Source organism: Staurois parvus, unplaced genomic scaffold (genome assembly GCF_062004578.1).
Source record: "Staurois parvus isolate SC_StPar_1 unplaced genomic scaffold, SC_StPar_1.0 ptg000151l, whole genome shotgun sequence".
Taxonomy (NCBI): domain Eukaryota; kingdom Metazoa; phylum Chordata; class Amphibia; order Anura; family Ranidae; genus Staurois; species Staurois parvus.
Genome location: NW_028317947.1, coordinates 4,221,966 through 4,249,520, shown reverse-complemented (window position 1 = coordinate 4,249,520; position 27,555 = coordinate 4,221,966). Strand labels below are relative to the sequence as shown.

The 27,555-nt window shown below is 42.9% G+C and overlaps 1 protein-coding gene across 1 annotated transcript in view; it reads left to right on the top strand.

Annotated features, from left to right (window-relative positions):
* Positions 1-25,554, top strand: part of SNF8 (SNF8 subunit of ESCRT-II) — a 42,788-nt gene extending 17,234 nt beyond the window's left edge. Inside the window, exons 4-8 of the mRNA XM_089674366.1 lie at positions 6,621-6,725; positions 10,049-10,121; positions 10,201-10,342; positions 19,595-19,669; positions 25,012-25,554. Coding sequence (XP_089530492.1) covers positions 6,621-6,725; positions 10,049-10,121; positions 10,201-10,342; positions 19,595-19,669; positions 25,012-25,149 — 533 coding nt within the window. The 3' untranslated portion in view covers positions 25,150-25,554. The remainder of the gene's footprint in view (positions 1-6,620; positions 6,726-10,048; positions 10,122-10,200; positions 10,343-19,594; positions 19,670-25,011) is intronic.
* The last annotated feature ends 2,001 nt before the right edge of the window (positions 25,555-27,555 follow it).

Sequence of the window (27,555 nt, the reverse complement as noted above, 5' to 3'; positions counted from 1 at the left end):
TTGGTAAAGCTCAGTCATGACTGCATGTGGTCTTTCTTGGGGAGCAGCTTTTTTTTCTTGCAATCCTCCCATACAAGCTACATTTGTGGAGGATCTGTGATAGTGTTGTCACATGCACACAATGACCACTCTTTGTCATCAATTCCTGCAACTGCCTCAGAGTTGCTATAGGCCTCTTGGTAGCTTCTCTGACCAGTTTTCTCCTGGCTCTTTCATCCAGTTTGGAGCGACGTCCTGATCCAGGAAGGGTCTGTGTTGTACCAAATACCTTCTACTTCTTAATAATAGACTTCACTGTGCTTCTACGCATTGATAAAGTTTTTGTCTTTTTGTTGTATCCATCTCCTGACTTGTGCCTGTCCACAACTTTATCCCGGAGGTCTTTTGACAGTGCCTGACCACCCATAGTTGACTGTTTGCTTCAGTTGCACTATCAGAGACTGAAATACTCCAGGAAAGCCCTTTTCATGCTGAGCTAATCAAAATGACCACAGCTGATCACAGTTAAAAGTCAAAATAAATTGAATAACTCAAGCGCTATGGTGAAATGAAAACAAAAAATTACAATTAAATACTGTGGCCACTACTGCACACAACCCATGTCTCAGTGGGGCAAATGATACAATCATAATGTGAAGTGAAAAAATGCTGCGCTACATGAAACAAGGGCACAATCCATTATATAACCAAAAAACAAAGTGAAAAAATATGTATATGAGAAGAAAAAAATTGTAGAAAAAATATTAATATTGAAATAAAAATATAAATAATAAAAATGTGTGTGCGTGTATATATGTATGTATGTGTGTATGTATGTGTGTGTGTATGTGTGTGTGTATGTATATGTGTATATATATATGTATATGTATGTATATATATATATATATATATATATATATATATATATATATAAGTATGAATAAAACAAAAGTCATTCAAAAATTCATGTTCAATCAGTAATGTGTTCATTCAGTGAACTCTTCTTTTTGGATAACGAAAAATTTGTGCATCTGTCATCAATTCCCGTGCAAAGACATCCTCCACCATATATCTGCTCACCTCACGCAGTGTGACCTCACATTATACAATGTTACGGTCTAACTGCACTTTTGGTCCAATATGGACTCAGAAGATCAGCTTGCTGAATGAAGACTCCATAGTAAGCTCCCTCCTGATAAGTGTCTTTGTATCAGCCGTATTCCTCACTAAAAAGAACTCAATATAGTGCTTTATATTAATATAATTATATATATATTTTTTATTATTTCAATATTATTTATCTACTATTTTTTATATATATATATATATATATATATATATATATACTTTTTTTTCACTTTTTTTTTTGGTTATATAATGGATTGTGCCATTGTTTCATGTAGCACAGCATTTTTTCACTTGACATTATCACAGTTGAAAGTCAAATGGCTTTGTGTGCCATTGCGCAGGTGATTAGCTACACCTGATTGAGTTTATAAGTCATTTTTAGGAGGGAGTGATCCTTTCCAACTCAGTGATTTTGTTTTTACATTGTTTGGGGGGGAGGGGTTTACATTTTTTTCTGACACGTTGGTGTTATATCTTTCACTTGGATGTTATAAGTTGCACTGAGTAAATAGTCGGACAAAACAAAAGCTGTAAAAGAGGTAATATGCGAGCGCTATCCGAGAATCTATAAAGGATAGCAGCTAGAACACCAAAAAAGGTAACCAAGACAGAACCTTCCAACAGAGTACATACATATAAGGTGCAGCGCTAAAATAACATAAATATAAACATCATATTATAGCATAAAATCAAGTGCAAATATCCGATCACACTGAGGTGAAATTGAGTGAATAAAAAGTCCCAAGATAAATGAAGGCCCAACGTGGGGATCCAATAGATCCTAATGAGTGCATGGGGCAGAGTTCCAGTGTACCACACGGTGAATCTGGGGTAAAAAGTGCGCACTCACCAGAAGTGCGTCAAAAATACGCATGTGAGATTTATCCTGTTACATCAGGTAGTGGTCATCTACTGCCAAGGTAAGGTCAGGGTCATACACCTTCCAATCGCAACTGATACCATATACACTGAGTTTATTATATCAGAAGGTAACACAACACAATACTGTAGCCCCCCTATTCGGACGTCTGACCACCGCTGGTGGCCATCCTGAACAGTATCTGGTCAGTGTTTACTTCCATTTCATTTTATCCCTACCATTCATTGTTGTGTTACCTTCTGATATAATAAACTCAGTGTATATGGTATCACGCTATGTGGTGTCCCTTATTGGGCTCTCTTCAATGAGAGTCCCCACTTGCAGAACCTGTTCAAAAAAGGGGACCCCAGATGGTGACACGTTTGAGATACTTTTTTTAAGAATCTCAAACGTGTCACCATCTGGGGTCCCCTTTTTTGAACAGGTTCTGCAAGTGGGGACTCTCATTGAAGAGAGCCCAATAAGGGACACCACATAGCGTGATACCATATACACTGAGTTTATTATATCAGAAGGTAACACAACAATGAATGGTAGGGATAAAATGAAATGGAAGTAAACACTGACCAGATACTGTTCAGGATGGCCACCAGCGGTGGTCAGACGTCCGGATAGGGGGGCTACAGTATTGTGTTGTGTTACCTTCTGATATAATAAACTCAGTGTATATGGTATCAGTTGCGATTGGAAGGTGTATGACCCTGACCTTACCTTGGCAGTAGATGACCGCTACCTGATGTAACAGGATAAATCTCACATGCGTATTTTTGACGCACTTCTGGTAAGTGCGCACTTTTTACCCCAGATTCACCATGTGGTACACTGGAACTCTGCCCCCGCGCACTCATTAGGATCTATTGGATCCCCACGTTGGGCCTTCATTTATCTTGGGACTTTTTATTCACTCAAAAACAAAAGCTGTGTCTGTCTTCATTACAGGCTGCAAAGCAACAAAATGTGATTATTTTAAAGGGGGTGATTCTTTTCTATACCCACTGTATTCTGAAATGATCATTAAAATCTTTGTTATGTGGCAGTAGTATTAGCAAGATGCTTGAATGTTGTCTTGTCTTTATTAAATTTAGGGCAAGGGCTTAGACATCAAATGAAAGCACATATAAATCTAAGAACATACCTTTCCTTTATTTTCATCTCCTCATTCTGTCAGTAATAGACTTCTTGTCTGCGGTGCCATTGTTCCCTCACTGTACTGGAACCTTTTCTTCTAATTAGGGTCAAGGAGGTATGTGTATCAGAAGAAAACTGAGAAGGCTGCTAACATTGGTTGAGATTTCAGTTCACTGAACAGGAAGTCAGAAGGGTGTCAGATTTCTGGCAGGATGTACAAGCATTTCTTTGTACCTGCAGAAAATGGGCAAATGTTCTTGGCCTGGAAAGAGTACTAATGCAGCCAGCACAACTAAGGACTGCTTAGTTGTAATACAGTAAATATTTGTTCTTGGGTTTAAATACAGTGGATATAAAAAGTCTACACACCCCTGTTAGAATGTCAGATTTCTGTGATGTTAAAAAATGAGGCAAAGATAAATAATTTCAGAACTGTTTCCACCTTTTAATGTGACCTATCAATTGTACAACAAACTGAAATCTTTTAGGGGGGGAGGGAACATAAAAATCTAAAATAATGCGGTTGCATAAGTGTGCACACCCTCTTATAACTGGGGATGTAGCTGTGTTCAGAATTAAGCAATCACATTCAAAATAATGTTAAATAGAAATCAGTACACACCCGCCATCATTTTAAAGTGCCTCTGATTTACCCCAAATACCGTTCAGCTATTCTAGTAGGTCTTTTCTGACATTTTCTTAGTCGCATCCTACAGCAAAAGCCATGGCCGCAGAGAGCTTCCAAAGCATCAGAGGGATCTCATTGTTAAAAGGTATCAGGAGACGAGTACAAGAGAATTTGCAAGGCATTAGATAGAGCATGGAACACAGTGAAGACAGTCATCAAGTGGAGAAAATATGGCGCAACAGTGACATTACGAAGAACTAACGTCCCTCCAAAATTGATGAAAAGATGAAAAGAAAACTGGTGTGGGAGGCGGCCAAGAGGCCTACAGCAACATTAAAGGAGCTGCAGGAATATCTGGCAAGTACTGGCTGTGTGGTACATGAGACAACATTCTCCCATAATCTTCATATGTCTGGGCTATGGGGTAGAGTGGTAAGACGGAATCCTTTTCTTATGAAGAAGAACATCCAAGCCCGGCTAAATTTTGCAAAAACACATCTGAAGTCTCCCAAAAGCATGTGGGAAAATGTGTTATGATCTGATGAAAACAAGGTTGAACTTTTGGCCATAATTCCAAAAGATATGTTTGGCACAAAAACAACACTGCACATCACCAAAAGAACACCATACCCACAGTGAAGCATGGTGGTGGCAGTTTTTCTTCAGCTGAAACTGGGGCCTTAGTCAAGGTAGAGGGAATTATGAACAGTTCCAAATACCAGTCAATATTGGCACAAAACCTTCAGGCTTCTGCTAGAAAGCTGAACATGAAGAGGAACTTCATCTTTCAGCATGACAACGACCCAAAGCATACATCCAAATCAACAAAGGGATGGCTTCACCAGAAGAAGATTAAAGTTTTGGAATGGCTCAGCCAGAGCCCAGATCTGAATCCGATGGAAAATCTGTGGGGTGATCTGAAGAGGGCTGTGCACAGGAGATGCCCTCGCAATCTGACAGATTTGGAGTGTTTTTGGAAGGAAGAGTGGGCAAATATTGCCAAGTCAGGATGTGGCATGCTGATAGACTCTTCTCCAAAAAGACTGAGTGCTGGAATCACATCAAAAGGTGTTTCAACAAAGTATTAGTTTAAGGGTGTGCACACTTTTGCAACCATATTGTTTTTATTTTTTTTTATTTTTTACTACCCTCCGCCTAAAAGATTTCAGTTTGTTGTTCAACTGAGTTGTACAGTTTATAGGTTACATTCACCACTTGCCTATCAGGCACTTTTTACCCTCTTCGGTCCCAGGCCAATTTTCAGCTTTCAGCGCTGTTGCACTTTGACAATTGTGCGGTCATGCAACATTGTACCCATATGAAATTTTTATCGTTTTTTTCACACAAATAGAAATTTCTTTTGGTGGTATTTAATCGCCACGGGGTGTTTTTATTTTTTGCACTATAAACAACAAAAGCAAAAATTTTGAAAAAAAAATGTTTTTCTTAGTTTGTTAGAAAATTTAGCAAATAAGTAATTTTTCTTCTTCAGTGATGTGCACTGATGAGGCTGCGCTGATGGTCAGAGTTGCTGGTTACTAGCTGTCCTCTGATAACTGGTAAGTTGCTTTACAATGTGATCAGCTGTGATTGGACACAGATGATCACATGGTAAAGGGCCGCTGTGATTGTCCCTTTTACCTCGATTTGTGAATAGCTGTGTCTGAAGGACACAGCAATTACAGAGCCTGCCCAATGCGTGCCCCAGAGGGGTGACAATAGACGCCCTCCCAGAACTAGCCGACCATGCTGTATCCCTCATTCGATGGATCAGAGAGATCTGTTTGTAAAAGCAGCACACATTACACATAGGCACACATTTATCTTCTTAATTGTCCTAGATGATAACCCCTTAAAATATCACTGATCACTATAATAATGGCAGTTAGTCAGTGTCACATTGCCCACCACACTTCCGCAGCCCCATTAAAAATTGCTGATTGCCGCCATTAGTAGTATTAAAAAAAAATTCCACTATATATCCCATAGTTTGTAGACACTAGAACTTTCACGCAAACCAATCAGTATACACCTATTGGGATTGTTTTTTTTTATCAGACATTTATGGAGAAATGTTTGTTTTTTTTTTTTTTTTTTTTTTTTATGTTTTCTAGCAGTATGTAAAAAAATTTAGTTTTTCAATATTTTTGGTCTTTTTTTTCATTTATATTACAAAAAATAAAAAAACAATGGTGATCAAATACCATCAAAAGAAAATTTTGTTTGGGTACAGTGTTGCATGACCTCTCAATAACCAGTTAAAGCAGTGCAGTGTGGTATAGCAAAAACAAAGGGCCTGGTCATGAAGGGGGTAAAATCCTTCGGAGCTGAAGTGGTTAATAAAACTAAAAACATTCCCTTTAAGGCTGGCCATTAATTATACAATTTTCTTGCGATTTTTGGTTTAGATTTACGAAAAACCATATAATATGAGATCAAACCTAACAACACTTTAAATTGTATCCAATTAAACAGGCTCTTGCACTACATAGTTGAAGGTAAATCTAAAGGAAACTGGGCAGAAATTGGACAGAAAATTGTATAGTGTATGGCCAGCCTTACTTCCTGACATGGACTGTATTTAGTTAAAAATATCTTTTAACAAAAAAAAAAACTTAAATCGTCCCTTTAACCCCCTGGCATCGACTGAATTCAGTCTATAAAACTGAAATGTGCAGGTGTACTGGGTGCACCGCTGGATGTAAACAAATAGTGGAGCTGCAACTGTCAGATCGAGGTAAGTCTTTTCGCATCTGTGGGGAAGGGGGAAAAAATTACAAGTGCACATACCTGTCAACGGCTAAAACTGACCATGTTTTAAAGGATTGATGCTTAAAACTGTTAATAATTCATCATTTTTGCTTTTTGCCTTTTCAGCTGGGAAAGGATTTTGGTCAGAAATGCTTGGAGTGGGTGACTTTTATTATGAGCTGGGTGTGCAAATAGTTGAAGTCTGCCTGGCTCTTAAGCACCACAATGGAGGTAAGTGCAAGGAAGAGTGTTTAGTAAAAGTTAATCATTTCTTTGTAATTGATTTCAGCGCCCATTCCAGTAGTCAGATCTTTAGTTACTAAATGCATTGTTAATACTTGTCCTTTGAGAGACACAGGAAATGTTAAAGGATAGGGTCACCTTAGGGCCCCTTGCACACAGGCATCATACATTCTTGAGTGAACATCAGTAAATTATGACACCTGTGTGCAAGGGTCCTTAGGAGCATGTTACTCTCATATTTAGGCTCAGCGGCGGACTGACCATTTGGAAACCTGGGCACTGCCCGAGGGCCCGGGGTCAGTAGGGGGCCCCATGAGATGCCCCTGGTACCTTTCAAAGGCTTTTTTGGGTATGGTTTGAGTTTGGGCAAGGACACAGGGGCCCCATGATCCCCTATTGCCCGGGGGCCCCATGAGTTGTCAGTCCGCCCCTGTTTAGGTTGAAACATGCCCCTATGCACCCACCTTCCACCGCCAGTAATCCCCTCTCTGTGACAGCAGGTGGGGGTTCCTCTCCCTACATTTGCTGTCACAATTTCAGAACAGTGCAGCCATGCAGGGCTCCACCCACATGACCTCGTCATTCATCCACAGTTTCCTTCTTGTAGTAGAACTGCGTGGACACTGGCGAGCGCTCTTAGTTTGATTCTTCCTGCAATTCAGTAACTGCCTGCCTGTACAGTAGGTATTTGCAGACAGCTTACTGTGAGCCTGCAGGAATCTGGCATTGCATCCACAATCTGCTGATTTCAGGTGCAATACTTTTACAAGTTGCAGTGTAAAAAAAAAATTCACTTTTTTAACCACCCCAGAGGATTTACCCCTCTTCCTGACCAGGTTATTTTATGCGTTACGGCGCTGCATTACTTTAACTGATAATTGCGCGGTGATGCAACACTGCACCCAAATTCAATTTACGTCTTTTTTTTCTCCACAAATAGAGCTTTCTTTCGGTGGTATTTGATCGCTTGTGCGTTTTTTTATTTTTTCACTATTAAAAAAAAACCCCCACAATTTTGAGAAAATAAAACAATATTTTTGACTTTTTGCGGTTACACATGTCCAGTAAAAAAAATTTAGGCCAAATTGTATTCTGCTACATGTCTTTGCTAAAAAAAAAAAAATCCCAACACATGTAAATTAATTGGTTTTCATGAAAGTTATAGAGTTTACAAATGGTGGTATATATATTTTTTTTTTTTTTACAAATGGTGGTATATATGCTTGAACTGCTGATGGGAAAAGGTATTTAGCAGTTTATATTTACTAAAATAATTGCATTTCCATGTTCTGTGTACTGTGGGAGACCAGATATAGTGAATGCAGGGTCCCGGGAGACCAGATATAGTGAATGCAGGGTCCCAGGAGACCAGATATAGTGAATGCAGGGTCCCAGGAGACCGGATATAGTGAATGCGGGGTCCGGGGAGACCGGATATAGTGAATGCGGGGTCCGGGGAGACCGGATATAGTGAATGCGGGGTCCGGGGAGACCGGATATAGTGAATGCGGGGTCCGGGGAGACCGGATATAGTGAATGCGGGGTCCGGGGAGACCGGATATAGTGAATGCGGGGTCCGGGGAGACCGGATATAGTGAATGCGGGGTCCGGGGAGACCGGATATAGTGAATGCGGGGTCCGGGGAGACCGGATATAGTGAATGCGGGGTCCGGGGAGACCGGATATAGTGAATGCGGGGTCCGGGGAGACCGGATATAGTGAATGCGGGGTCCGGGGAGACCGGATATAGTGAATGCGGGGTCCGGGGAGAGCGGATATAGTGAATGCGGGGTCCGGGGAGAGCGGATATAGTGAATGCGGGGTCCGGGGAGACCGGATATAGTGAATGCGGGGTCCGGGGAGACCGGATATAGTGAATGCGGGGTCCGGGGAGACCGGATATAGTGAATGCGGGGTCCGGGGAGAGCGGATATAGTGAATGCGGGGTCCGGGGAGAGCGGATATAGTGAATGCGGGGTCCGGGGAGAGCGGATATAGTGAATGCGGGGTCCGGGGAGAGCGGATATAGTGAATGCGGGGTCCGGGGAGAGCGGATATAGTGAATGCGGGGTCCGGGGAGAGCGGATATAGTGAATGCGGGGTCCGGGGAGACCGGATATAGTGAATGCGGGGTCCGGGGAGACCGGATATAGTGAATGCGGGGTCCGGGGAGACCGGATATAGTGAATGCGGGGTCCGGGGAGACCGGATATAGTGAATGCGGGGTCCGGGGAGACCGGATATAGTGAATGCGGGGTCCGGGGAGACCGGATATAGTGAATGCGGGGTCCGGGGAGACCGGATATAGTGAATGCGGGGTCCGGGGAGACCGGATATAGTGAATGCGGGGTCCGGGGAGACCGGATATAGTGAATGCGGGGTCCGGGGAGACCGGATATAGTGAATGCGGGGTCCGGGGAGACCGGATATAGTGAATGCGGGGTCCGGGGAGACCGGATATAGTGAATGCGGGGTCCGGGGAGAGCGGATATAGTGAATGCGGGGTCCGGGGAGAGCGGATATAGTGAATGCGGGGTCCGGGGAGACCGGATATAGTGAATGCGGGGTCCGGGGAGACCGGATATAGTGAATGCGGGGTCCGGGGAGACCGGATATAGTGAATGCGGGGTCCGGGGAGAGCGGATATAGTGAATGCGGGGTCCGGGGAGAGCGGATATAGTGAATGCGGGGTCCGGGGAGAGCGGATATAGTGAATGCGGGGTCCGGGGAGAGCGGATATAGTGAATGCGGGGTCCGGGGAGAGCGGATATAGTGAATGCGGGGTCCGGGGAGACCGGATATAGTGAATGCGGGGTCCGGGGAGACCGGATATAGTGAATGCGGGGTCCGGGGAGACCGGATATAGTGAATGCGGGGTCCGGGGAGACCGGATATAGTGAATGCAGGGTCCTGGGTTTCGTAATTTCATTCACTTTGTTTTATGTTGTGGTTTTTTTTTCAAATATATAATTGTTAGCTTTCGTTGGCTTTCCTAACACGTGAAGAATAACAGTTTGGAAGCCAGATAGGTAGCAATGCTGCTGCTTTCCACCTTTGTAGAGAATCCAGAAGGAATGATTTATCAAAGCAAGAACAATTGCATTGCCCATCACAACCAATCAGATTCCAGCTGTCATTTTGCCTGATCAGGTTAGAATACAGGAAGAATGAACTGCCCATGGAGACCAATCACATTCCAGCTGTGATTTACCTGTTCAGGTTGGAGAATAAAAGCTGGCGTCTGTCAGATTGTTATAGCTCTATCCTTTGTTTATTGAAAACGTTTAGTCTGTGTGTTTCTTTGTTCCTAGGTTTGATCACACTAGCTGAATTGCACCAGCAAGTTCTGAAGGGAAGAGGGAAACTCACTCAGGACGTCAGTCAGTAAGCATCCTCCCTCCCTCTTTCAGAGAGCCCTAAGCAGTCAATACAGCAGAGTCATTGGCATACTTTCTTATTTCAGAGATGATATCATCAGAGCAATCAAAAAACTCAAAGTCCTAGGTAGTGGTTTTGGCATCATCCCTGTGGGTGGATCTTACCTGGTGCAGTCGGTTCCTGCCGAGCTGAACATGGATCACACCGTGGTACTACAGCTGGCAGAGGTTAGTACAAATGAATGTCTTTGGCTTGCAGCTTGTAATATTTTACAGAACAGGGCTCTATGGCAGAGAAATGTTTGTTTAGAAACAATACTTTGTGATCACGTAATCAATTAGGCTCGGTTCACACTGCCGCGACTTGGGATTCAACTTGTGAAACACGAAGTCACGTGAAATGTGACATCCCATGTCAGTCAATGAGAGCTGTCTTAATTGGCTCTACTGAAGTCGCTCTGACTTTAGAAAAGATTCCTGTACTACTTCAAGGCGATTTCTATCCGACTTTAGAGTTGAATGGAAGTTTCCTCTGTGTTGGATCTTCATCCTATATTGATATGATTTGGATCCAGCATTACATGAAGATTACCCAGGCAAAGTCGTATGACAAAGTCGCCCATCAAGTTGCAGCAAAGTCATACTCAAGTCACCGGCAAATTGGCAGGAAGCTGTCTGGCAAAGGTGCGCGATCTTCAGGTCTCAGTAATGTAAACTGAGCCTAAGCAGACCTTGGAAGTGTGAAAAATGAACTGTCCTTTTTAACCACTTTGTGTCTGGCACTAATTTTCTACTTACACACACAAAATTTATTTTTTTTGCTAGAAAATTACTAAACTCCCCCCCCCCCAGACAGTTATGTATTTTCTGGAAGAGGCCCTGTATAATAAAATGGTGCTAGTTAAAATTTTGCACAGTATTTGTGCAATTGATTATCAAACACCTTTTTCAGTGAAAAAAAAAAAAATGCGCTAAAATGAATTTGAGTACACAAGCAACATATAACACCCAATTGTTTTGTAAAATATAAACAATGGGATTGCATAGAGTACATAGATGCCAAACTACACTTCGCAGTGTGGTAAATGTAACCACTTTAACTGAAAAGCTGGTCACTGGCTGAAAAAAAGTGCAAGCAGCAGCCCTGAGCTTGTTTTAACCATTTGAAGTCCAGACTGTTTATAAACAGCCTATGGATGGCGAGTGGTTGCTTGTGTTTAACCTCTTGCCAACCGTGCTATAGCCGAATGACATCCACAGCATGGTTGTCCAGTTCTGGGAGGGCATTATGACGTCCTCCCAGAATGTGCCCTCCCACACGCCCCCAGCGATCTCCATGATCGCTGTGTTCTATGGACACAGCTGATCACATGATGAGGTAAAAGGCCAATCACAGCGGCCTTTTACCACATGATCAGCTGTGTCCAATGACACAGCAGATACGAGTAAATACAGTTGCCGGTTATTTGCAGCACTCGCCTCATGCTGTCACAGGAAAGTACTGCCGATAACCGGCAATTGTCATAGAACGGATCGGCACTGATCATTAGGGCACTGATGATCAGTGCCGCCCAGCAGTTGCACCCCGTCATTGCCACCTATCTGCCCATCAGTGCTGCCTATCCATGCCACCTCACCAGTGCCTATCAGTGCAGCCTCATCAACGCACATCAGTGAAGGATAAAAATTACCTGTTTGCAAAATTTTATAATAGAAACAAAGAAAAACTTTTCTTTTCAAATTTTTTTTTGCTCTTCTTTTGCTTATAGTGCAAAAAATAAAACACCCAGTGGTTATTAAATACCACCAAAAGAAAGAAACAATGTTATATGGGTACAGTGTTGCATTACCGCGCAATTGTCATTCAAAGTGTGCACGCGCTGAAAGCTGAAAATTGGCCTGGGCGGGAAAGGGGTAAAAGTGCCTGGGAGGCAAGTGGTTAAACTGACTGGAACGTGACAATATGGCAGCTACAATTGCTGACTTTTTAACAGGCTAGCCCCAGGATTGTCATCCTAATACTTTCTTCAGTACCTGGTGAGTTAATGACATGGAGCAAACATGCAAGGGTTGAAGTTTTGACTTTTGAGACTTCACTGGTTGCATTCTTATTCAAGTTCAATGATTGATTAGGTCCTGAGAAAGGTAAGTAAGGAAGGGTAAGCCCTTGTCTGTTTTTGTTCTGCTATTGTTATCCCATTTTCATTCCTGTCCCATAGACACAACATGATATAAATGAGGGAAGTTCTCTCATTTATAAAGAGTTGTCACCAAAACAAGTGTGCGTATTAGAGGATCCCTTCCTCATGTCCTGCTCTGGTGACATAAGTTTGGGCTTTAAGGTGGTTTCACATTGCTGCCCTGCGGTTTGACTGCAGCATGGGTGTCCCTGTGGTTTTTGTGCGATTATCCCAGTTCCCATAGACTTTCTATTATGTCTGGTGTTTCTGGCATATTTTCTGAAAGCGCACCAAAAGTCCTGCTAGCTGCATCGTTGGTTTGCTTTCAGAAAATGCGCCAAAAACACGCAACCAAAAGAGTCTGTAGGAAACCGCCGTTAACCATACGAAAACCATGGATACACCCGCGCTGTGGCCAAACCGTGTGAAAATGGCTTTAGATGCACTTTAGTCTGTAATACCAGTTCTCATTGCTCTACCCTTTGGAGGGTTAACTCTTTCACTGCTGCTGACTAAAGTATTCTGTTAGTGGCAGCTCTGGCGTGTAAACAAACTCCTGGCTGCTGTGCACCAGAGTTCATTTACCTGTTTTACAATGAACTGTCAACTTTCTAGGAAAAGTGATGTCGCCTATTCTCCCCTCTGCTCATTCTACCACTTTTTAGTGGATTGGTGGAGGGATATAGCAGCATGTTCAGCAATGCTTTGGTAGAATATTGAGCGTATGAACAGTAGAGAAATACCCAGGGAGCAAGCAAGATCTTGCTGATGTTTGGGGTTTTTTTTAACCCATTAGCTCTACTTTGTTCACCCTGCACACATGTTCGCTCAGGGATGGTCAACCTTTTGAAGAGCAAGGGCCAATTAAGTGATTTGGTAACTGGATGTGGGCCACAATGAAGTTAAATCAGAATTTTCAATTTTTTTTTGAATTGCATAATAAACATTTTCCTCCTGCTGAATGCCGATGGGAGGGAGAGGAGGAGAAGCTGGCTTTCAGTAGTCGCAAGACAATAATGGAGAGAATCAGTTCTTGTAAATGCCACCCCCGCCACTCCTCCTGTCCAAGTGTAAAATAGTATGTGACGGAGGCCACATGACCCCTGGGAGCAAAGGTTGGGGTCGCCATTGCACCCTCCCAACACTACACCAGTGGTTTGAGGGGGTGTGTGGGGGGTAAAAACACATCTCAACTATGTGGTTTTACTTTGCTCTGCCAATGTAAATGAGCCCTTACTGTCCTGAGCCCCCTATAATGCTGCTTTCACACTGATGCACTGCACTGCAGTTTACCCGCATCGTGGATGCAGTGCACCTGCGGCTTTCCTTGGGGGGTTAGCTGTTCTTTGCCATAGACTTCTATTATATCTTCCTGGTGTGGTGTACTTTCTGAAACTCCTGCATCCAGTTTGAGGTGGAGGGCCACATCAGAGGGATTCAAAGGTGACAGATTGAGCACCCCTGTCTTAGCTGGCTGATTGAAACTGAAATGTTACCCGGAACCTGCAGACGTATAGTAACATTTAAAGTACAATCGCTAACAAACTTTAAGGGCCAGTTCACACTCCATGCGTTTTCAGTGTTTTTTTTTCTGCATCCAAATCACACAGAAAGTAGGTTATATGGTTGTCAATGTCAGAGTTCACATCAGTGCTTGTAGTTTCAGTGTGTTCTGGTTGCAGAATAAAAAAAAGCAGAACATGCTGCATTTTTTCTGCACAGAACTGCACTGGAACGCGGTAAAATGCATAAAAACCGCACATCCCAATTTAAATTGCAGAAATAGGAAAAAATGAACTGGAATGCGTCAAAAATGCACCAGAATGCAGCAAAAACGTGCATGTAGAAACGCATCTGGACTGCGTTTATACAGTGTGAAGCAGCTCCTAAACCAGGGGTGGGCAAACTTTTTGACTTGAGGGCCGCAATGGGTTCATATATTGGACCTGGGGGCCGGACCAAGAGTAGATGAATGATGTGTATGTGTCATCCATAGTAAGTATAGTAATATTCCCCCATAGTAAGCATAGTAATTAATCCCCCATATAGTAATTCATCCCCCATATAGTAATTCATCCCCCCTATAGTAATTCATCCCCCCTATAGTAATTCATCCCCCATATAGTAATTCATCCCCCATAGTAATTCATCCCCCATATTAATTCATCCCCCATATTAAGTCCCCCCTGTGTCAATTCACTTACCTTTGCCCGTGTTCCCGCGCCGTTCCAGTGTAGCATGAAAATCTGTCTCCTATGAGGATCTGTCCCCCTCGACGTATCTGCGCATGTGCCAGTTTCAGGCATTAGCAGCCGATCGGCGATCTCCGGCACATGCGCAGATACGTTGAGGGGGACAGATCCTCATAGGAGACAGATTTTCATGCTACACCGGTCTTCAGGGCGGACTGTGAGAGGAGCCTAGCGGGAGCCTAGCTCCGCGGGCCGGATTAAAAGGTCCACCGGGCCGTATACGGCCCGCGGGCCGTAGTTTGCCCATTGCTGTCCTAAACATTGCATTTAACAAAATATCACATTAATACATAATTACATAGTCTGGCTTAAAGACAAAAGTCCATCCAGTTCAACCATAAAAAATAAAAAGTTATAATCCTATACCCACAGTTGATCCAGAGGAAGGTAAAAAAAACAGCAAAGTATGATCCAATTTGCTCCTGCTGGGAAAAAAAATTCCTTCCTGATCCCCGAGAGGCAATCGGATATTCTCTGGATCAACTTTACCTATATATATTAGTAAATATCAACATCCATAGACTAAAGTACACCTTCATACTGGCAGGAATCCTGTGCTTGCAACATTTGCAAAACAAACGGCCTCTCTAGAGGGTCTCTGTCTTTTTAGTTTCCTTTCAGTTTCTTAGGTGCACATTTCTAGGGCAGCGGTATGGCTTAACTGTGACCATCACACCGCTTTCCAAAGAATATCCTCTGGCATATTTTTCAAGCAGAGCTGAGCTCTTTACAAATATACTTTGCTTGCTTTGGGACTCTAAATCAAGGTAAACCCCATTCATTCTAATGGATAGGAGGAGAAGAGCTGTCACATGATACGTCATGCTTCATACTACCTTGAAATGGCCACTGAGTTCTGCCGGCAGGTGCCACATTCTAAAGAGTATACATATCACAAAACTGCTCTTTAAGCCTGGGTTCACACTTGTTCGTTGTGGAACATCTCATGTCATTCGCAGAGGAACCGCACTGCACTCCTGTGCAAATCACATGCGTATTCTGTGCAGTGCAATTTGAGCCATACATTTTGTATGGATCAAATCGCACCGCATTCGCACCAAAAAGGTGCAGGACCCATTTTTTGTCCACACTAGAATCAAATTGCATGGGTAGTCACACCCATGTGAACCGATTCTGCACATTGCACCGCGTTTGCAGACCGATTTCGGGGTGTTGTTAATATACACACCTGTACTGGTTCGCATGAACGGGGTGCAATTCTGATGCAGTGCGGAATTCGCACATAAACCGCTGAGAATTCCGCACTGCATCAGTGTGAACCCAGGCTTACCGTGGATCAGATATTTACTCTTTACACTGTCATTGAATATCCTTATTCTATGTTTTTTAATTAAATCTTTTGGGGGGGGAGTGTAATTTTTTTTTCATCTCAGTTTAAAATAGTTTTTAAAGTGATTGTAAGTCTACCATTTGTATTTTTTTTTTAAATCGTTTCGTACAGAACAGCCCTGAACCCCGTCTTCTTGGGTCTCACGTTGGTGCTTCTGGTTTCTCCTCCTCACCGAGTGCCCCCATACCAAGCTGCTTGGTAGGGGGGTACTCGTGCAGGTTTACTCTCAAGCTGACTCACACGGCAACTTGGCCCCACCCCTGCTCTTTCCTCATTGGCTTTGATTGACAGCAGAGGGAGACAATTGCTCTCGCTGCTGTCTCTGAGCCAATGATGGAAAGAAAGGAGAGAGCCATTGCTCTCTTGCACAGTGCTGGACCAAGATCAGGCTAAGGTAAGTATAGGGAGATGCTGGGAGAAGAGCAATACACAGAAGATTTTTTACAAAAATGCATAGAATGCTTTGTTAAAAACCTTTTTGCTTTACAACCACTTTAATGTGGTTTCATTAACCACTTTAGCTCTGGAAGGTTTTACCCCCATCACATCCAGGCCATTTTTTTGCTATACCGCACTGTGCTACTTTAACTGGTAATTGCACAGTCATGCAACTTTGTACCCCAACAAAATTATATTTTTTCACACAAATAGAGCTTTCTTTTGGTGATATTTGCTCACCACCAGGGGCGGACTGACAACTCATGGGGCCCCCCGGCAATAGGGGATCATGGGGCCCCTGTGTCCTTGCCCAACCTCAAAAAAGCCTATGAAAAAGGTATCAAGGGCATCTCATGGGGCCCCCTACTGACCCCGGGCCCTCGGTCAGTGCCCGAGTTTCCAAATGGTCAGTCCGCCCCTGCTCACCACTGTGTGTTTTTTATTTTTTGCACACAAAAAAAAGACCAAGAAATCTGAGAAAAAAACAAAACAATATTTTTTACTTTATGCAATAAAACATATCCAATATAAAAAAATAAAATAAAATTTCTTCATAAATTTTGGCCAAAATGTATCTGCTACATGTCTTTTGGTTAAAAAAAAAAAAAAATCCCAGTAAGTGTAGATTGATTGGTTTGTGTGAAAGCTATAGTGCCTATGGGATATCTACTGGATTTTTTTTTTTTTTATTATTATTATTATATACTGCTAATGGCGGTGATCAGTGACTTATAGTTGAACTGGGGGAGCGTGCGGACAATCTGGCGCTAAATGACACTGGCATCGATGCTGCCATCAGTGATAATACTATAAACTGTCACTGTACTAATGACAATGACTGGAAAGGTGTTACCATCTATGGCAATCAAGGGGTTAAATGTGTGCCTAACTATTTAACTAACTTTTAATGTGTGTAAAGTGTGCTGCTTTTACTAAATGATTTGGAGGGATGAGAAACTGACAGATCGCTCCCTCTGTACAGAGCTCTTTGTTGCTTACCAACACAGAGCTCTGGGCTGTGACTGTACACAGCCGATCAGCAGGTCCCAGCCGTGACTCATTTGCTGGTACTTGCTGATAGGCTCCCATTGTATACAATCACAGCGGGTGACGGCGGTGGGGGGTGCGTGCGCCTGAACCTGGAAGCAGGCAGTGACATACCTGTACGTTGCTTTGCCTACAGCAACTACCTGTCCATAAACTGGTTAAAGTGGAATTTCTGTTTGCCAACATTGACTATTTTTAATCCTTATGCTGCTACCATAAGTATATCATGTTTACTTGTCTAAAACTTTTTTTTTTTTTCTTCAATACCATTTCTTCAGTCACTTCCTGGTTTCCATGTCTAGGTAAATGATGTCACACATCCCAGATGCCTTCAGGAGGACAAGTGTGGTTTTCTTAGCTAAGCATACCCTCCTACCTGCATGCCTGATCTAAAGGCAGATGGATTCCAGGAAGTAATTGCTACATGAATCATCCACCCTTACTTAACCACTTCAAATCCGGACACTTTCACCCCCTTCCTGTCCAGGCCCATTTTCAGCTTTCAGTGCTATCACACTTTGAATGACAATTGCGCGGTCATGCAACACTGTACCCATATGAATTTTTTTGAGACAGATAAAAGTTTTATTTTGGTGGTATTTATTCACCACTGGGATTTTTATTTTTTGCTATATAGATGCAAAAGTCCAAACATTTTCTTCTTATAAAATTTTGCAAATAAATAATCTTTCTTCATAAATCTTGGCCAAAATGTATTCATCTATCTTTTTAGTAAAAAAAAAAAACCCAAATTAGTTTCTAACCAAAAATTATCATTTTAATTTTTTTTTTTTTTACATTTTTATTTTATTTTTTTATATTTATTTTTAACATACTGTCACCCTAGCAATACAGTGTCACCACAGTGACACTGTACTACTTGTGGGGGGTGATGAAGATTTTTTTTTTTTACACGGATTGCTTTTACACGCATAAAAGCTGTAAAAGCAATAATTTCTCCTTCTCTCTGGCTGCATTCTTGCAGCCAATGAGAAATACTGTGCGAGCTGTGATTGGTCACAGCTTGTCACATGGTACAAGGCTGTTGTGAATAGCCCTGTACCATGTGACCTCTGTGATCATTCACAGATTTCACAAGTAATAAGTAATGATGTCAGGAAGTGACATCTTGCTTACTACTATTCATGTGATCACTGATTGGCCAATCAGTGACCACATGATCGGGACCTCGCACAGAGGTCCCGTCCGACGATCGGTGTTCCACTGTCTCCGGAGGACACAGCGGGCATTGGATTGCAGTGCTGTGCGCTCCCAGGGAGCGTGCACAAGCAGGGTGCGGGGAGGCCATTTATAAACAGCCACCCAACCCTGCACTGCCACCGTCCGGCTGCTTATATACAACGGCCGGACGGGAGGTGGTTTAAAAAAAAAAAAATGTATACTAGTAATGGCAGTGATCAACAACTTAAAGCGGGACTGCAGTGGGCATGCTGACACTGGGGGGGTGAACTGACTAACTGCCACTGACATCTCAATGACACTAATCAGTGCTAAATAGCCTTGTACCATGTGACCTCTGATCATTCACAGATTTCACTAGTAGTAAGCAATAATGTCAGGAAGTGACATCTTGCTTACTACTATTCATGTGATCACTGATTGGCCAATCAGTGATCACATGAACGGAACCTCACCCAGAGGTCCACCCACAGCGGGCACCAGATCGCGGTGCCGCTCACTCCTGGGGAGCACGCACAGACAGTGAATGTGGGGGCCATTTATAAATGGCCACCAGCTTTGGCACTGCTCCTGTTTATGTGCATGGGTTTGACGGGAAGTGGTTAAGATAGCCACAGCCAGAAATGCTAGGGGGTGGTTGTTTTTTTTTTTTTTTTAAATGATTTACCAACAAAATAAAGCATGGATCCCTGGATGGATGGATGGGTGAGTTTGCGTTGAATAGTAAAAATGAATGAAAGTGTTTTTGATTTGTGGGTCTCCAATGCAGTGTTGTTCCACTTTTATTGTACTTTGTTATATATTTATATAGCACTGATGCATTATGCACTGCTTTACACCGTAGATACAAGCACGTGTATTGTATTGGTCCTTGTTCCAGAGGAGACTATTGCCTCCTAGAAGGAAACCCACATAATAGCAGGGGAACATGCGCACTCCATGCAGACAGTGATAAATAAATGCCTGATTTCAGTGCTACCTGATAAATCACCATTCATATCTTTTCTTGCAGAAAAAGGGCTATGTGACAGTTGGCGAAATACAATCAAGTCTGAATTGGGAGAAAGAAAGGGCAAAGCATGTGCTGGTGAGTGTGCATCCCCAGACCTGTACTGAAGTGTACCTGTCACATACTAGTGATAGGGAGGTGTAGTGGAGGCAGTCATTGGCACTGGTTCTTAGTACATTGATTCTATGAGCTGGAAAGTATTGCAGTCTTTGGTCTGACAGGTTTTGTCCCCTAGGCTAGGTGATCCAGACTAGGTTCACACCTGTGCCAATGGTGCGGCTTGCGTTTGGGCAGGCACAGCAGTCCATTCATTTAATGGGCTTCTGTAACTGCAGGAAACACAGGAAAAAGACTCTGCACCTTTTAAAATTGCTGCCGCAGGGAAATCAAATGGTACTTTGTGAATGTGATTTCCCGCATCAAAACTGCATTTTCAGGTGAGTGATGGTGCCATTAAGAATTAATAGCAGTGTGGTTTGCCATAGGGTGCAGAAATGAAAGCAATTTACACACATTCTCACACCTAGACTTGGGGCCAGTTCACACTACATGCGTTTCAGTTGCTTTTTTTTCTGCATCCAAAACACACAGAAAGTAGGTTATATAGTTGTCAATGTGATGGTTCACATCAGCGCTTGCAGCTCCAGTGCGTTTTGGGTGCAGAAAAAAGAACAGGCTGCGTTTTTTCTGCGCAGGACTGTACTGGAACGTGGTAAATCGCACGTCCCTATTTAACTTGGGGAAAAAATGAACTGGAATGCATCGAAAACGCACTGGAACGCGTCAATAATGCGCATATGGAAACGCATCTGGACTGCGTTTCTATACCGTGAATTGGCCCTTCAAGAAGTAGAACTAAAGGCAAACCTTCTTTTTTTTCTCATTTTGAATAGTTAGACTGCTTTCACACTGAGGAGTTTTTCAAGCGTTTTTGTGTTAAAAAAAAAAAAAAAAAGCGCCTGAAAAGCTCAAGAGAACTGCTTCCCTGTGTATGTGAATGTATATCTATGTACAGTGAGGAACAGAAGTATTTGAACACCCTGCGATTTTGCAAGTTCTCCCACTTAGAAATCATGGAGGGGTCTGAAATTTACATTGTAGGTGCATTCCCACTCTGAGAGACAGAAGTTTAAAAAACATTCAGGAAATCACATTGTATGATTTTCAAAGAATTTATTTGTCTTGCACTGCTGAACATAAGTATTTGAACACCTAAGAGACAGCAAGAATTCTGGCTCTCAAAGACCTGTTACTGTGCCTTTAAAAAGTCCACCTCTACTCCACTCATTAATCTAACTTAGTAGCACCTGTCTGAGCTCTTTAAAGACGCCTGTCCACCCCACAGTCAGTCAGGCGCCAACTACTACCATGGGCAAGACTAAATAGCTGTCAAGACACCAGAGACAAATTTGTGGACCTCCACAAGGCTGGAAAGGGCTACGGGGCAATTGCCAAGCAGCTTGGTGAAAATAGATCAACTGTTGGAGCAATTGTTAGAAAATGGAAGAGGCTAAAGACGACTGTCAGTCTCCCTCAGACTGGGGCTACATGCAAGATCTCACCTTCTGGGGTATCACTGATGATAAGAAAGGTGAGGAATCAGCCCAGAACTACAAGGGAGGAGCTGGTCAACGACATGAAGAGAGCTGGGACCACAGTTTCAAAGCTCACTCTCGGTAGAACACTACGCCGTCATGGTTTCAAATCATGCATTGCACGGAAGGTTCCCCTGCTCAAGTCATCACATGTCCAGGCGCATCTGAAGTTTGCCAATGACCATCTGGATGATCCAGAGGAGGCATGGGAGAAAGTCATGTGGTCAGATGAGACCAAAGTAGAACTTTTTGGTCTGAACTTCACTCGTCGTGTTTGGAGGAAAAAGGAAGAGTTCCATCCCAAGAACACCATCCATACTGTGAAGCATGGGGGTGGTAACATCATGCTTTGGGGGGGCTTTTCTGCGAAGGGGACAGGACGACTGCACTGTATTAAGGAGAGGATGAATGGGGCCATTTATTGTGAGATTTTGAGCAACAACCTCCTTCCCTCAGTCAGAGCATTGAAGATGGGTCGTGGCTGGGTCTTCCAACATGACAACGACCTGAAGCACACAGCCAGGATAACCAAGGAGTGGCTCCGTAAGAAGCATATCAAGGTTCTGGAGTGGCCTAGCCAGTCTCCAGACCTAAATCCAATAGAACATCTTTGGAGGGAGCTGAAACTCCGTGTTGCTCAGCGACAGCCCCGAAACCTGACAGATCTAGAGGAGATCTGTGTGGAGGAGTGGGCCAAAATCCCTGTTGCAGTGCAAACCTGGTCAAGAACTACAGGAAACGTTTGACCTCTGTAATTGCAAACAAAGGCTTCTGTACCAAATATTAACACTGATTTTCTCAGGTGTTCAAATACTTCTGTTCAGCAGTGCAAGACAAATACATTCTTTACAAATCATACAATGTGATCTCCTGAATTTTTTTTTTACTCTGTCTCTCAGAGTGGGAATGCACCTACAATGTGAATTTCAGACCCCTCCATGATTTCTAAGTGGGAGAACTTGCAAAATCGCAGGGTGTTCAAATACTTCTGTTCCTCACTGTATGTTTTCTCACTGAGGCGTTGCATTTGTGGTATGATGTAAAAAACCCTGCTTGCAGCATCTTTGGGGCATGTTTGGGGAGTTAAAAAAAAAAAAAAAAAAAAATGACCCAAAGATGCCTCTTCCCATTGAAATCAATAGAAATTGCCTGAAAAGCGCCTCAAAAAACCTCTCTGAGAAGCGGTTTTGGTGGAGTTTTTAAGTCACGTTTCTTTAAAAACACCGCCTAGAAAGCGCAGTAAAAATGCCTATGTGTTTTTACGGCGGGTCAGTGTGAAAGTAGTCTTAGGGAGGGTCAGTCCTCCCCTCACATGGAGATCGCCCTTCACTTTCTGTACCATAGCCAAACAGGAGGTGAGTGGAGATCCCAGCAAAGTGAGGAAACCCTGGTTGTCATCAGGACTAGTGTCCCCATGGGAAGATTTCCCCTCTATTACTGCTCTGGGGACAACCCAAAATTTTTGGAATTTTCTGTTACTTTCACTTTTGGTGATAATGAGAAACAGGACAAAAAGAGAAGGGGAATCTCCTGACAGCAGGGGTTCTAATCCCTCTCCACTGTCTGAAACGTAGAAAAAAGTTTTGTCTTTAGTGAAACATTAACCAATGAACTGTGCATTGTGGTGCTTTCCAGGCCTTGTGTACTGTGCCAGTTACCTGCAGAGCATTCATTTCCCCCAAATCCTGCATTACTGCTGGTGTCACTCAGTCCATGTTGTCACTCGTCACTCAGTGTTCAGACTGGAGCATAAGGCTCCATAGCAGATCGCTTTGACAGCTCTCAGCGCACTTCACTTCTCTGACCTTCACTGACTACACTCTGCTTTCTAGCACTTTGCAGACCTGAGCGACTGTTAGTTGCAGGGAGCTCTCCTAATCTACAGCCATGACCCCCAGTCTCTGCTATGACCCCCCAGTCTCTGCTATGACCCCCCAGTCTCTGCTATGACCCCCCAGTCTCTGCTATGACCCCCCAGTCTCTGCTATGACCCCCCAGTCTCTGCCATGACCCCCCCCGTCTCTGCCATGACCCCCCCGTCTCTGCCATGACCCCCCCTGTCTCTGCCATGACCCCCCAGTCTCTGCCATGACCCCCCAGTCTCTGCCATGACCCCCCAGTCTCTGCCATGACCCCCCGTCTCTACACACCCTTTTTTTCTATAAATGAAAGGGGCAATCTGGCCTGCATTATGCAGCTATTTGCATGGCTGTATCCCCCCCCACTGTCATCTGTAGGGTTTAGCCTGAAATGTGACCTTCCAGCACGAGGTTTTATATATGACACTTCTCAGAATCTGAGTATACTACTGTCTCAATAGAAAGCACTTCCAGGTTCAGAGAATGCAGCTCACAGTTTGCGTCGCCAAATCTCTTAAGAAATTGCTTGCCTGGCACCTCCTCCATTCAGAAAACGTCTTGTACTTTTTTTTTTTTCAATGAATACAAGGCATTCTCTGATTGCCCCTCCTCTGCACCTTGTCCAACCAGAGAATGCCTTGTATTCATTTAAAAAAAAAAAGATATTGTGATGTTCATCAATGAATACAAGGCATTCTCTGATTTGACAATGTAGAGAGGAGGGGCAGATGAACATCAGAATATCTTTTCTTTTTTTTTTTTTTCCCCATCTTCCCCTCCTCTCCACCTTGTCCAATCAGAGAATGCCTTGTAGTCATTGAAAAAAAAAAGATACTGTGATGTTCATCAATGAATACAAGGCATTCTCTGATTAAACAAGGTAGAGAGGAGGGGCAGATGAACATCACAATAGCTTTTTTTTATTTCAATGAATACAAGGCATTCTCTGATTGGACAAGGTGGAGAGGAGAGGCCAATGAACATCATAATATCGTTTTTTTTTTTTCCCATCTTCCCCTCCTCTCCTTGTCCTTGTCAGAGAATGCCTTGTATTCATTGATGAACATCACAGTATCTGTCCCTCCTCTCCACCTTGTCCAATCAGAGAATGCCTTGTATTCATTGAAAAAAAAAGATATTGTGATGTTCATCTTCCCCTCCTCTCCACCTTGTCCAATCAGAGAATGCCTTGTATTCATTGATGAACATCACAGTATCTGCCCCTCCTCTCCACCTTGTCCAATCAGAGAATGTCTTGTATTCATTGAAAAAAAAAGATCTTGTGATGTTCATTTGCCCCTTCTCTCCACCTTGTCCAATCAGAAAATTCCTTGTATTCATTGGAAAAAAAAAAAGATATTGTGATGTTCTTCTGCCCCTCCTCTCCACCTTGTCCAATCGGAGAATTCCTTGTATTCATTGATGAGCATCACAATATCTTTTTTTTTTTCATTGAATACAAGGCATTCTCTGATTGGACAAGGTGGAGAGGAGGGGCAGATGAAAAAAAAAGATATTGTGATGTTCATCTGCCCCTCCTCTTCACCTTGTCCAATCAGAGAATGCCTTGTATACATTGGAAAAAAAAAAAGATATTGTGATGTTCATCTGCTCCTCCTCTCCACCTTGTCTAATCAGAGAATTCCTTGTATTCATTTACCATCACAATATCATTTTTTTTTCCTCAATGAATACAAGGCATTCTCTGATTGGACAAGATGGAGAGGAGGAGCAGATGAACATCACAATATACCATCATCCATTCATTGAAATTAATACAAGACATTTTATAAGCAGAGAAGGTGCCATGCAAGTGACTCTGTATTCTCGCTGTGTTTTCAGCTTGCATTTGAACTACAGAAAACAAATGTGTGTATCTCTATCCTATGAATTTTAGAATGATTTCTGAATATGAATGATTCGGCTATTTCCGTGTTCATGTGATCTCACTGTTGTCACCGTTTAGGAACATTTACTGAAGGAAGGCTTGGCATGGCTGGATCTGCAGGCGGACGGAGACCCCCAGTACTGGCTACCAGCTCTCTTTACTGAACTTTATTCTGAACAAATTTCTCCCGAGGAGTCCAGTGAGGGACCACCATGACACCTGCATCTGGGCATTGAAATCTCCACTACCTCAGACTCCTCTGTGTGTGTTCGGTTCCCTTTGCCCTGGGAATGGAGCAGATCTATGTGGCATATGATCCAGCAGCCGTGTTTACATGTGCAGTGGAGACATTCCACTGATGGAGCAGAGGACATTTGTTAGTGGAGTTCAATCACAGCCATATAGAGGCCTTCTCCTATGTAATGACGACTGTGCTACAGACTGGATCAGCCACGTATCTGAAGTGTACCTTCTCCAGGGCCATTTGGAAATGAATTGATACAGAATGTATACAGTTCACTGAAGAAACTGGCCCCACCCCCCATCAGTCTGCACAAAAAAAAAAAAAACTTCTATTCCACTGTACTATACTTTCTACAATAAAATATTGTAATATTAAAACTCTTTTATATTTGCTAATTAGAACCTACAGTAGGTGCCCAGCCTTCAGATCAGCAAGGGATACTGTCACCAGCACACCGAGGATCACTAATATGGGTCCAAAAGATTTAATGAACGATCACATAGTTACAGCAAGGCAACGTTTCGAAGTCTCGCAGGACCCCTTCATCAGGCATGTGAGCTTTCAGGTCAGGACACCATTTTTGCTTTTAACCACTTCCCATCCGGCCCATGTATATAAACGGCCAGACGGGAGCAGTGCAGGGGCGAGTGGCTGTTTATACACGTCCTTCCCAATTCCATGCTTGTGCACGCTCCCTGGGAGTGCGCAGCACCGCAAGCCAAAGCCTGCTGCGTCCGGAGGGCACAGCAGAACACCAATCATTGTACAGGACCTCTCTGTGAGGTCCCAATCATGTGATCACTGATTGGCCAGAGTAGTAAGCAAGATGTCACTTTTGACATCATTGCTTACTACTAGTGAAAGTTGTGAATGATCACAGTGATCACATGGTACAAGGCTATTCACAACAATCCGTGTAAAAAAAAAAAAAAAAAAATCTTCATCACCCCCGATCTGGTGCCCGCTGTGTCTGGACCTCTGTGTGAAGTCCCGATCATATGATCACTGATTGGCCAATCAGTGATCACATGAATAGTAGTAAGCAAGATGTCACTTCCTGACATCATTGCTTACTACTAGTGAAAGTTGTGAATGATCACAGAGATCACAAGCTACAAGGCTATTCACAACAGCCTTCTACCATGTGACAAGCTGTGACCAATCACAGCTCTCACAGTATTTCTCAGTGGCTGCAAGAATGCAGCTGGAGAGGAGAAATTATTGCTTTTACAGCCTTTATGAGTGTAAAAGCAATCAGTGTGTAAAAAACAAAATAATAATTCATAACCCCCCACTAATAGTACAGAGTCACTATGGTGACTCTGTACTGCTAGGGTGACGATATGTTAAGACATTAATAATCTAAAAAAAATTAACTAAAAATGTAAAAAAAAAGTTTAGAAAAATTATAATTTTTGGTTATAAACTAATTTGGGTTTTTTTTTTCTTTTTACTAAAAAGATAACTGAATACATTTTGGCCAAGATTTATGAAGAAAGATTATTTATTTGCAAAAATTTTATAAGAAAAACACTTTTTTTTCAAAATTTTTGGACTTTTTCATTTATAGCAAAAAAAATAAAAATCCCAGTTGTGCATAAATACCACCAAAATGAAGTTTTATCTGTCTCAAAAAATGCTAAAAAATTCATATGAGTACAGTGTTGTATGACTGCGCAATTGTCATTCAAAGTGCGATAGCACTGAAAGCTGAAAATTGGCCTGAGCTGGAAGGAGGTGAAAGTGTCCGGACTGGAAGTGGTTAATGTGGTTGTAAACCCTCACATATACCCAATGAAGTGACTGGCCTCAGGTGATACACAGAGAAGAAACAGCAAATCCTCCTACATAAGTTGTATCTGTTTATCTGCAGTCTTCTGTACATCCGTTCAAAGTACTGAATTTATAAACCTTGTCTGAGAGTTCAGAAAAAAGGGGCAGATAGCTGGTTACACTCTGCAGAGCTTAGTGGGGAGAGCACTGAGAGCTGATTGGAGGGAAGAGAAATGCACCCCTTTACATAGCTCACAGGAACAGAGCTGAGGCTGTCATTCTGCTGGAGGTCTCTCCTCTATCTCCTTTTTTCTCTTGGTGTCAGGAAAACATGTTAGAAGTGATTAATGATAGCAGGAAACAGAAATTACACGTAGTGCTCTTAACTGAGACAAGTACACATTACAGAGGCATATGCTTTGTTCATATTTCATGTCTGAGGTTTACAATCACTTTAATCACCCAAAGTGATATTTTGGTTGTCAGCAAGTTGAATCACATGGTCACTTATGCCTCATCAGCGTTCTCATTTCTGCAGACTTTAACCTCTTGGCGCTGGCTCCTCCCGGCCCTTTAGCCGGGAGGGGTTTTAGGGTCATGTGACC